Source organism: Sciurus carolinensis, chromosome X (genome assembly GCF_902686445.1).
Source record: "Sciurus carolinensis chromosome X, mSciCar1.2, whole genome shotgun sequence".
Taxonomy (NCBI): domain Eukaryota; kingdom Metazoa; phylum Chordata; class Mammalia; order Rodentia; family Sciuridae; genus Sciurus; species Sciurus carolinensis.
The window spans coordinates 37372512-37385685 of record NC_062232.1 but is presented as its reverse complement, the minus strand read 5'-3'; the positions used below and the strand labels follow the sequence as shown (position 1 = coordinate 37385685).

At 34.5% G+C, this 13174-nt stretch overlaps 1 protein-coding gene across 15 annotated transcripts in view; it reads right to left on the bottom strand.

Annotated features, from left to right (window-relative positions):
• Kdm6a (lysine demethylase 6A) overlaps positions 1–13174 on the bottom strand; it is a 207337-nt gene that overhangs the window by 37997 nt on the left and 156166 nt on the right. For 2 of the 15 annotated variants that reach the window (XM_047536340.1, XM_047536332.1), the window contains exons 11-16: positions 7883–7981; positions 7292–7511; positions 6595–6729; positions 5313–5408; positions 3370–3471; positions 2090–2488 (exon numbers count right to left, since the gene is read on the bottom strand). In XM_047536340.1, coding sequence (XP_047392296.1) covers positions 2090–2488; positions 3370–3471; positions 5313–5408; positions 6595–6729; positions 7292–7511; positions 7883–7981 — 1051 coding nt within the window. Of the gene's footprint in view, positions 1–2089; positions 2489–3369; positions 3472–5312; positions 5409–5989; positions 6146–6594; positions 6730–7291; positions 7512–7882; positions 7982–13174 lie in introns of all 15 variants that reach the window. The other 13 variants (XM_047536341.1, XM_047536334.1, XM_047536342.1 and 10 more) reach the window with 11 other exon arrangements.

The window sequence follows — 13174 nt, the reverse complement described above, 5'->3', positions numbered from 1 at the left end:
TCATTTATCATCAAATAGTTAACTCAGAGGCTAATCATTTAACAAATACATTGATTTAATATGTGGACATGTGGCAAACTAGTTTATTATACCTTCTCTATTTGCAAGTCAAGATATTTTAAGCAACAAATTCAGAATACTTGCAGAAGAATCACGTATGATTCACATAATTTTACTTTCATATCTTAAGCAATTCCTATGTTAGTTACCAAAAGCAAATTCTGAATAAACTCATTCAAAATTATAATGCAAATTAGCAACAGATCTGTATTTCCTCCTATCACCAAAAGCTCAAATGTGTATGTATCACACAGGTTTATCAATGGTTTAGTTTTCATTATGACTTCAGAAAAAATACTTGAACAAGGTTATATTAAAAAAATTGTTTAATTGAAATCTATGCTGTCAATGGGGGAGGGAGGCGCCTCTCTAGCTGGAGTGACAATGTAGCAATCTCATTTGGGAAATGTGTGACCTGGAATCAGTTCATCAGCATTTTTAAAGAAAACTTTCTCAATTTCACTACCTAAATTGTAAAGTTCCAACAGACACCAAACTTGAGAGGACTGTAAAAAAAGGGCTGGAGCTCCCTGCCACTCAGCATTCTCAGTCATGTATGAAGGTCTGCAAACTGAGGTTTTGTTTTTAGTTTGTACTTATTTATTTTTTAGAATTATGTTTTTTAAAGGATGGCAAATGTACAGCAACTAAGCAAGCCAGGAACTATATGTAAGAATATAATAAAACCATATCTTGCAATCTTAACAATGGCTCCCATTTATTAACTATCAAATATACCTTAGAACTTATATAAGTATTTTAAACAAAAATTTCATGTTATCCTTTCTTTAATGTTTAAAAACAATGAATTCCTAAAACCATATCCTCTTGGTACTGTAACCATTCACTCTTCTTTCTTGTCAATTTCTCCCTCTCTACTAAATGCTTCCCATTGGTTTTCACTGCTTTCTTTCTCATTTTAAATTTCAAACAAAACAACTCTTGATCCTACATCCCCTTCAGCTATACTTCCTATGTATATAGCCTATATGACTCTTGTCTGTGCTAGAATTGTCTATATTTGCTAATTCCAGGTTTTCTAGTCCCATTTCATTTTGAAGCAACTATAATTAGCTTTCTTCTCCTAATAATCCAATGAAATTGCTCTTATACAAAGGTTGGCAGATCTTTTCTGTAAAGGATCAGACAGCAAATATTCAGGCTTTGCAGGTCATACAGTATCACACATTCTTCATTTTTTTTTTAACAACCCTTTAAAAATGCAAAATTCATCTATAGCTCACTAGCTATTAAAAAAAAACAAAACAAAACAAAAAGAGGTTGTGGAGCAGATTTTGACTGTACCCTGTGGTTTCTCCATCCCAGCAATATCACCAAATACCTCAGATGATCAATCCCCAGTTCACCTTACTTGATCTATGAGCACTCTTTGATATACACTTTGATCATGACCTCCTCCTTGAAAGACTTTATTTGGCTCCAGAGAATCACTATACTTTCCTGGATCTCCTACTACCTCACAGGTCAATCCTCTTCTGTTTTACTTTGCTAGTTCTTAAATTTCCTGGCATATTAGACTAGAATGCCCCAAGGTCCAATACTGAGTTCTCTTCTCAATCTGTTCTTACTCCATGGTGATACCCTAAGTCTCCTCTATTCGTCTAGTTTGTCTAACTAGCTGAGGCTTCCCTTTCTCACACCCCATTCTACCAGCTAATCCTGTAGGGTCCACATTCCTAATAAACCCAAGTGTTGACCACTATCTACTGCTACAGAAATGAACATTTTGCTTATAATACCTCTGCAAACTAACAATGGGTTTGGGGACTACAAGATCTATTTTCTTCTTCCTTTGTAAATGTGCCAGATTACCTGTGTCTGGGGAAATTTTGCAGGAAAATATATACATGTATACTGAATCACAATATAGTAACAAAACTATATATAGTAGTACAAAAATCCTTATAAAACAGTTCCCCCAATTTTTACTTTTCTCCTCTAAAAATGTACAAAACCAAATAAAGATAACCTATTATGTGGGAGGACAAAAAAGCAGCTGGTCTACTACCTGAGTGGAGTTAGATAGTTGGTTTTTCCACGGCTCCTCTGCGCTGCTGGTCAGGTTTGTGCGGTTATGAGGTAGAGTGAGTGCGTTTCGCTGCAGGTAAGGCACGTTTCCATTACTTCCACTTCCTGTTATGTGATTATTGCCTATCAAAATAGTGTCTGTACTTCCCAGCGTTCTTGATGTGCTACAGGGAACATGGCCTGCAGAAAAGGGTCCATTGGCCAAAGGCTGCCCAGGGCAGGCAGGACGAACTCCAGGCTGAGAGACGACGCTAGGCATTCTGGTTAGAGCAAGCTGTGGCTGCTGGCCAGAGACTGAGTTTGTAGGCAGTGATGAGTCAGCTGTTGGCCCATTAAGAATTCCAGTAGATCGTACCTGTGCAACTCCTGTTTGTCTTATCTGTCAAAACAAATGAAAAGTAGTAAATGCTGTGTATGTGGTCCATGGGGGACAGAATCCAAATGTGAAGATGAATAATCAGGCAATCTCTGATTTGACCCCAACATTTTGCTAGGTTGAAAAATACCAACTCTAAAAATAAGAAATCATATTTGTTCATTTATAAGAAGCAGAAATGTTTCACTTTAAAGAAACATCCCATTAGTAATGACAAAAGAAAGCAGTTGAAAATTATGAAAACCTCTGTAATTTAGCATATTTCACTGCATAATCATCTCCACTGTATTAACATATATTCACAAGTATTCCATGAGACCTAATCTCGCACCAAGAACGGTTCAGTAATAAATGTTTTTTAAGTAATACTAGCACAACTTTAAAAAAAAAAAAAAAAAAAAAAGGCTTCACATAATGGTCACTCCCCCCAAACATTTTTACAAAAAGAAAAAGGGGAGGGGGGGAATTCATGATGATTATGCTATGAAATATGATCTAGATCTTTTTCCCAACACAAAATAGGGAACCTCAAAATTTTATTCTATAACAAGTATGCCAGATCTTCCAAACTAAATGAGCCCTATAAAAACCACATCTCAGTTTAGGATAGCTTATTAGGTGCTAAATAATATAAGCCCTTAGGATACATGTAAAATGACATGTAAATAAATAATAAAACATGAAGTGTTCAAAATTAAATTTATTGCTGATTTTTTTCTAAAGTAAAAAAGCTATTACCAGTATTTTAAGAAGCAAATATCACTAAATTCTATAAAATACTGGTAGAAAGTAAAATTGGGTATGAACATGCTCTAAAATGATATCTTAGTCAATAAAAATATTCAAAATGCTAACAAATTTTAGGGAAAAAATGCTATACACACTTGGGGTTGTTGCATTAAGACAAACTGACTTTCCAACTGTTCCAGCATCAGTTTCTGTGCTGGATTTAAGTTATTTCTATTTGCGCGAAGCTGTTCCAAGTGCTAGAAGAAGAAAAAAGGAGAATATAGTCAAAGACATATTTAAGAAACAAGCTAAGTATTCTAAATAACCTTTCTCTGAAATAACTGGATAAACTCAGAGCCACTATCTGGGCAGACACTGATTTCTGACCAACAATCATCAAACCCAAGATAAAGTCCTTTGAAAAGCTTGAAAAACCTAAGAACTAAGAATTCATGTGAACAAAGTTTACTATAATGTGATCTTTCAGTGAAATGGACATGAAATTTTATTCATTAACAATATTTTTCAGGACATGTACAGAAAGCTCCTAAAGCTCAAAAATACATTATGATAATGATGCTTCTTTTGAAGCAGCACTGTTTGGAATAGGAAAAGTTTGAAGACAAGCTGAATGTACAAAGTTAGTTATTTGCTTAAACAACTGTGGCATCTATATAAAGAAATACAATGCAATCACAGAATAAGGAAGCACTTTACATACTGGCATGAGAAGTCTATAAAATACATTGTTAAATAGCATACCCTAGACCTCCTTTATCTGCTTGGGATATCTTCTTAGATCCCATTGAAGCCTAAAACCAAAGATTACCAAATCTGGAATTTAATGCTTTCTCTATCTTAAATAAGCTACACGTTGTGGCTATGACTTTTTCAGTGTGAGGTACAAGGGTAAAATGAACACAGTTTCTTTTTCTCTTTCACAATTTCATGGGCAAGAAATTTATTTTACCATAGATCTTAGCAACCTCAACATAGATCTTTTTTTCCTTTATTCAATAAAGAACTTTCTCATCTTTTGACTTAAAGGAAGCACTATGTGGCTTCCTCTTGGCATATGCGAATTGTCAACATCTCATGTTTTCAGGTTATCATCAAGTAAAATAAGGGTTATTTGAATGCAAGCACTACAATATCACAAAATCACAAGTTTTTTTTTTTTTTTTTCTTTGTACTAGGGATTAAACCTATAAGCACTTAACCACTGAGCCACATCCCCAGCTCTTTTTGATAAAGGGTCTCACTAAGTTGCTGAGGCTGGCTTTGATCTTGCAATCCTCCTGCCTCAGCCTCCCAAGCTGCTGGGATTACAGACATTTGTCACAGCGCCCAGTTGTTTGATAAATGAGATGGCCACTAAATAACTAAGGTCAAGCAGTACATACAGTGTGAATATGCAGGACAAAGGGACGATTCATATTTTTGGTGGGACTGAGTGGAATTCCATCATACCACTCAGAACAATGCAACTTAAAATTTATCAACTGTTTATTTCTGGAATTTCCTATTTAATGTTTTTGAATCACCGTTGACTGTTGGCAACTAAAACAGCAGAAAGTAGAACTACAGATAAGGGGTAACAACTTGTATATAGTATATTTTCTCACTTTTGTTGAACTATAGTTTAGTATAGTAATGAAGGGGGGTAAGCCTATCCACTTGTACATGTACAACATATTTCTGGAAAGACAGAAAAGAAACTAGTAATACCAGCCATCTGCTAGGAGGGAAAGTGAGTAGGTAAGGGCAGGAGTTGGAAGAAGGTTTTACCATATATATTTTCTGTATTCACAGTTTATACATTTTGAACCATGTGAATTTATTACCTGTTTACAAAAGAAAGGGAGAAGGAGAGGGAGAGGGAGAGGAGAAAAAAAAGAAAAGAAAAGGAAAAGAAAAGGTGAAAAACAAGAGCGAATTATCTTCATTTTCCTGGTAAATGTGAGTTCTTTTTACTTACGTACATATTAATTGAGTTAACTACTATTCAACTTTAAGAATACTTAAAGAACTTAAAGCTTACTACCTCTATTCCATTTTAATAGAAAAAGCAATCTGTCAAAAGTATGTTTTTACATACCTGTAATTTCTGTGGTGTCAAACACCAGGAATGAGCTTGTGGCTGTACTGGAGGATGTGACACAGCATGGCCACCACTCCAATTATCAGAAGTATTCTGAGGGAAATTGATAAAAACAAAAACAACAACAACAACAACAAAAAAAAAAATTAAAGAATATTTGGTTAAATCCACAGAGTTAACAATAATGACTAATGGAGGCCAAATGACTATGAATTGGAATATTTACATATAAAAGATGTTAGAACATTACATTCTATAAAAGTAATTTTTCATGCATATTAAACTTATAAATAATAAATTTAAAAAGTTGATTCTTTAATAAGCCACCCCAAAAGACCCACCCCTAAACTATGGCCCAAGTGGCTAGCCTAAATACTATACTGTCCACTAGATTCAACATTAAATTTATTTCAATGTCAGTAAAAAGTGATGATGAAAAGTGTGCTGAGATCTTAACGGCAAGGAGATGAATAAAATGATTTGATGAATGCAAATTTATTCCTACTTCTATATTTAATATGATTCTAAGAGTTTGGGACGGAAAAACTCAAACCTTTCACTCTTTGATGTCCACAGATTTAAAGTAAAGGACAGGAGTTGTTAAAACTGCACAATTTTAGAGCAGTTGGAGCTTCTCTTTTGACTGGGATTTTCTATTTCTCTAAAACATATACCTTTGTTGGACTAGATGTTCTTTTCCTCTTGGCAGGACTGGACAGGTCATCTACTTGGCTAGAAGGAATCATGTGTAGTGGCAAGGATTGCTGTGAAATTGGTGTTTGACTGAGGCCTAATACAGGTTCAGTATTTGGATGATGAGGTTTACATGCCTAAGAATCACAGAAGGAAGACAAAAATAGGGTTCTATATGTTCTTAATTCATTCCTTCAAATTACAAAACTTTACAAGCTGCATACTTTTCAAAGCTATGTGGACATCGCTGATTGCAATTATTGAAAATCAAAAGCAAATGAATCATCAATGGAGGAATGTGTACCTTCCTTTGAAAAACTTGCTTTAAAAATTACATAAACCATTGCAGCATTATTTTAAGAAATCTCCTTCAAAATCATGAAAATGCACAAAGGTTCTAAGTTGGCACCCCAAAATCTTCCCAGATCAGAGGGAGTTTTATTTTGGTCTAGATTCCCTTTGCAATTAAATTAAAAGGCTTTTCATTAATAAAAGCCTCCTGGGCTTAGTAAAATAAGCTTGACCACTACAGATCGAAAAGAACCCTTAAAGCTGGGCACCTGCAGAACATAACCCAACTTCTCACCTGCTGTGCTGTGTTCATGGCACCCTGCCTGGAGGTAAGCTCTGCGGGGATTGGTAGGCTCCACGCCTCCTCAATACTAGGAAGTAATTTAGTTTTATTCTGTAGACTACCTTGTGGAAGGTTACACAACTGAGCCTAGGAAAAATTATGTAAAAAGCAAATTTAACACAAGCCTACTTGAGTAAGAGCAAGTCCACTAAATCTTCCTAAATGGTATAGCTAATTGATTTTTTAAAGAAAATAGTTTCTAAATTTGGGGCTTTAGAAAGATACTAAGTATAAAGAGGGTAACCGGAATATAAACCTTTGTGATAATCAAAACAAAGCTGAGCTCTGTTTTCAGAGTTCTCATAGCTGTCTTCTCATGAAACTCCAAGCAAGAGTGAAAGACAGTGTTTGTGTTCTTTTCTTTAAAATGCTATGACAACTTAAAAATGTAGACAGTACATAGAAAAAAATTATGTAAATTAATATGCATCAACAGCGTAAATGTGCAAAAGAGCATCTTTTAAAATACTGCATATCTTACTTAAAATGAAAAGTAAAATAATATTACAAGCTATGGTATGTTTACAAAATATGGAAACAGATTATAGACATCAAAACACAACTAGACAAACTTTCCAGCCACCCTCCTCCTGCCTGAGTGTCCTGGGGAAATACATGGCTTTAAAAGACTGCTATTTAAAAATTTTACCTGTAAATACTTAATTCGTGCTGCAAGTGCAGAGGTATTACTACAACTTTTGCTTCTAGTTGCATTTAAGTAGCATTTAATGGCATCCTGAGGCTGGTTGCAGGATTCATACAGAGTGCCCAGATCCATCCAGGCTGCAGCATGGCCATGGTCCAATTGTACAGCACAAATATAGGCCTGTAAAGCATCCATAGGCTGATTTTGCTGTTGATATAGCACACTAGGAAGAGAAATTAAGAACAAATAAGTTAACTAAGAGGAACTGCTTAGTTTCACAACATGATTTAAACTATGAAAGTACATTACATATGAGCCGGGAGCAGTGGCGCACGCCTGTAATCCCAGTGGCTCGGGGAGGCTGAGGCAGGACGACCATGAGTTCAAAGCTAGCCTCGCCAACTTATCGAGGCGCTAAGCAACTCAGTGAGACCCTGTCTCTGAATAAAATACAAAATAGGCTGGGGATGTGGCTCAGTGGTTGAGTGCCCCTGAGTTCAATCCCCACTACCAACAACAAAAAAAGTACATTATATATGATGCAATTTTCTTTGCAATCAACTAAATTACCATTAATTTCATACAAAGTCTTACCCTATTGAACACCATGTATCTGCACTTGCTTCTGATTTATCAATAGACTGCCTGTAAGATATAAAGGCATCCTGAACTTTCCCAATACTTGAATAGCACCTGAGAGGGGAGGGGGAAATCAAGAAAATTCCATTAGTACTGAAATTAATTAATTTGCTGAAAGGATGAACTATTTATCAAAGCAAATTTTTAAAAAGCCTAATAAGTTTAATCTATGCATAGGTGTGTATGTATATGTGTGTATATACATGGGAATTATAATGTACATTATAATAAGCACTTTGGTAAAGTATATTATAGTCTGTCTCATAAGTGTTAAAGCACGCTGCACTAATGAACTCTCTTAAAGTAAGTGTTGGCCATATCACTTCAATATTATAATATCAAGAGCTGAGCATGCCCCCTTTCCACTCCACTTACGTATCTTCATCTCTACCTTTCCATACAGTCAGTTAAAAACAAACCGAAACACTGAATATTGGTAAGACTTGAATCAGATTTCTATTCTTTCTCATTAACATGGAAGTCAATAATTCTTTAATTCATTTAAAAAAAAGTATCAGTCCATCTCAATCTAAATATCAGAAATAACAAAATAAAAAGTACAATATTTGATGACTAATGAAGAAAAGTAAGGTAAGATTGAAGTTTCAAGGACCTGCCATTTTCTTAATACAGATGTATCAGATGGACACATAGATAGCAGCTGAATTTATAAATACAGAAATTGTCTTCTTAGTGCTTGGCACTAAAGAAAAAAAAGAAAGGAAAAACCCCAGTCTCTGTCTTCAAGAAGTTTATAATGTAGCTGAGGATTAAATATAAATGTTGTGATGCCATATGAAATGGCTAGCACAGACAATCTAGGAAAAGACTACTATTCACTGAAGAATTTAGAAAAGACAAAAATAGGGGAGGGGGGAGGGAAGAGTAAGAATAAGGGATGTGACTATGTGTAGGTGCATATTGTTTAATCAGTGATTCCAATTACCAGTTAACTAATACGGCAAGTTTGCCAAGTAGACAACATGGAAAAACAATAACACCTACAAAACACATATATAAAGTTTTTATAATAAGCTATTGTGTGTGCTGTGCAAAACAGAAAAAATTTAAAACCTTTGCTTGCCCGAACAATGTATTTTTATCTTAAATTATTCTTTGAATCTTTACTAATTCGTGTCATCTAAAAGTCTGGGAGTCACTAATTTAGGCAGAGAAGAAGAGAGAAGGTATTTTGAATAAGTAAGAGGAAAGCCAAGTGTATTTATAAGAAAACACAGACACAAAACAATAAATACCATCTTAAGAATACCCTGAAGTTTGTTTTCCTAACAAGGGAAAAGGCATAATGGAAGCATTTTACACAAATATTAATTCTGCAAACAATGTATAAGACAGACTACAAGGAAAATAAATTATGCACAGTTAAAAAAAAAAAACAAAAAGGATGGTCTCACTCACTTTTTTATTTTTGGACTGGGAATTGAACCCAGGGGTGCTTAACCACTGAGCAACATCCCTCCCACCTTTTTTTTTTTTTTTGGAGACAGAGCCTTGCTCAAAGTTGCAGAGGCTGCCCTTGAACCTGCCTCAGCCTCTCAACACTCACCGGTTTTAGAACAGGTCAAAATTGAAGTGAAAGTAATTGAAGTGTTGAGAACAAAAGATGGCAAAAACAAGAAAGCAAAAGACTCCATAACTGACTGATTAGATGTGCATGGGGGTGGGGGCTATAACTTAGCTTTAAAACCTGATTAAACAGGAAAGAAATAGGGCTGGAGATATAGTTAGTGGTAGAGAGCTTGTGTAGCATGTGTGAGGCCTTGGATTCCATTCCTGGCACCATTAGAAAAGGGGGGGGGGGGGGGAGAAATGTGATGGTTTTTGCCAAAAGGAAAAGGATGAGAAGCTGGATAGGTGAAGAATGTGATGAATATGACTTGATATATACTGATTATAATACAGTGAAGACATTAAAATGGGAAATGTTTGGTAAACAATAGATGTGGTTCTGGAATGTTAAGATAGTTTATAAATATACAATCTAGATTTAGAATTTATCTATATGGAAGAGAGGCTGTAAGAGTACATGACACCTATGACAGAGAAGCCTAAGGAATCACCACCATGTGCACTGGACAATGGAAGAAATACCAGTAACCAAAACAGGAAAAAAGTTTCAGACAACATCTATGAACCACTTTATAAAGGGAGAATTCATGAGAAAAAGTCAGCAAAAATGACATACAGGGACAGATACTAGAGGGAAAGGGAACGCTTTAAAAAGAATAGAAAACATGCTCCTTTTGTTGCTATTGTTAAATTAAAGTCAAATAAATCTCTAGATTTACAGATGAATTTGCCTAACTACGGGAGAAATAAGCAGTACTTCGCCAAACTAGTGTTTTCACATTCTGGTCCTACAAAGTCAAAGTAGGAAATCAACATGCCCAAACAGAAACGTCCCAATTCAACTGCCAACCACTTTTCCTTAACTAGGTTCCTCTGAGACAGTCTATGTAATTAAAAATGTCCTGGGTGAGTGAACCTAGGATCTAGTCCCTGTTGTTGTGATACCTGTGCAACCTTGGACAAAACATTTTACTTCTTTGAATCTACTTTCTACTTCTATAAAATGTCAATATTTATAGGGTGAACTAAAGTGACTTCCCTCATCCCTCCCAATGCTAACATTCTATAGTTTTGTGATTAACAAGGACAATAACAGGGGTCAGTACAGCAGAATACCACATTACAACTTCACACAGGGTATATGATGAGCATATTCAATCTTCAACATAGACCTAAATGAAGAGGTAAAATAATAAAAAAGTCTCAAAGATATTAGTCATCAAACCCCCAAGATTCTGACACTTGAAATCTTCATTTGGAACTTTAAAATACCTTCTAAAATACAATTTATGTATAAAATTTTCTCACATTAGAAGGCAGTGAAAGAGGGTAAGTAAACATAAAAGTAAATCTAAACCAGAACGAGAATTATTACAGGTGAAAAATAATGAATGTCTAAAATGATTATCTTGAACTCCAAAATAAGTTAAATTGTGAAAAGTACCCTTTATTTGAGAAGTCAGGAAAAGTGTATTGTACACTTGGAAAAGTTTTTCAGAAGATTAAATTAAAGGCATCTCAATGGTTTAGAATGTAAAATCAGTTAACTGTAAAAACTTCTGTGGAATACTGCTCGCTGAAGCTGAAAATTATAAGATTACTAAAAGTAATTTTAAATATGGCTCATTATATATGTTTATGAATTCAAAATTTAAATTTAAGAACTTTTACTAAGAAAATATTCACACTGTTTTGTATTGAACTACTAATCTTAGAACAAAAGGAAAACACTTTCTAGCATACATTCCTTTTAATCTATATTAAAAGCAATTTTTCTATATAAACCCTAAAAACTATAAGCAAACTAGGAACCCCCTACTTCCTACTACCAGATCTCCTTTATAGTCATTACTTCATGAAACCTCACATTTTGTTACACTAATAGTAGTAATGGTGCTAGTGTACAAATGGAATTTAGTTAGTTCATTTATTCCATTATTGAATAATCATTCTGTCAGGCAAAAAGACAAAAAGATAACAAGACCCAGTTTCTGCTTTCACAGAAGAGAAACATACTTTAGACATTTGAGCTTTATTTAGGAGCAACCCAAATTAGACTATTTTATAAGCATGAACAGGGATGAGAAAAATCTGCCAAAAATAGGTAGCTTTAAGTCAACTACTATTGTACATTGATGAGCAACCAAGTATTTTTAATATTTGACTATTACTTAACACAATATTTAATTAATATTTAATATATTTACTATTTCCTTCTTTAAAGAAACAGCATCAGTGTGTCTCTCACATAACCATACTTGCTAAATTTCAAAGGAAAAATAATGCCATATAAATAATTAAAGTTTAATGTGACTATAGAGCACAATTTATTCACAATATTCTTATGTAAAAAGAGAATGGAACAATAATTAAAATGAAAACAATAGGATATTTTCAAAAGAAATCACATAATTGAAACCTCTGAAGTAGTAAGGTACCTAACAGATCACCTAACCTAAGATTCCTCCACATTACTGACATTTGGAGCCAGGTAATTCTTTGTTGTAGAGACCTATCTTATACATTGTATGATGTTTAGCAGCATGCCTAACCTGTACCTACTACGTACCAGCAGTACTCCCCAACAGTCCCCAATTGAGAATCAATCTTATTAACAGGTTAAAATAAACTGAAGCCTCAAGAGGTTTAACTGCATCATCCACAACTCCACAAACTGTAGCTGAGCCAGTACTTGAATCTAAGTCTTCTGGACAATACACTGATTTTTCTGCCATATTATAAAAGCTAAAACTGATTAGAAACCAACATATAATCTGATGATGATCAAAAATATAATCTATCAGATTAACATAAAGGACATTTCAGATAATCCCTAAGGATAATTCAGACACTCAATGTTTGAAAAGCATGAAGAAAGCTTCCAGACTCAGAAAACGATTTTCACTACGTGTCACTTTTCTGCTTTCCAACATATCTAATAATAATGTATCCACTTTTTTCTAACATAAGATTTCAAGTAGTTATGAGTTGAGATTTGCTATTAATCAAATTACGTTTGCTGGGCAGGGTGGCCCAGACCTGTAATCCCAGATGCTCCGGAGGTTAAGGCAGGAGGATTGCATGTTCAAAGCCAGCCTTGGCAACAGCAAGGCCCTAAGCAACTCAGTGAGACCCTGTCTCTAAATAAAATACAAAATAGGGCTGGGGACATGGCTCAGTGGTCAAGTGCCCCTGAGTTCAATCCCTGGTAACCAATCACTCCCCCCAAAAATATGTTCATTCTAAGATATACATTATCAAAACTACATTAATAAGGCTCTACTAGCTACCAGTAGTCATTAGGCAGATGAGAAATTCATTTTTACTAAGACATAAAGAAAAAAATACTAGAAATCAGAAGAAAAGCTTTGAAACAATTTACTGAAAAAATGAATATCTGGCAAGACTTTAACAACTGGCAATAATTCAGATTAAAAGAAAATCCAATAGCAAAAATAAGAAATGTCATGTTAGATCAGGTTATGCTTAAGGAAACCACCATATTTATTAAAAGCTTTCTTTTAACTCCCATTGTAATACTTATTATAACGTATTTAAAAGAGAAAACACATTATTCAGGATACAAATATAAACTAAAATTTTAGACTGTAAATGAAATGAACAAAAGCAAAACATAAAATGTCTAAGTCGTCTTAC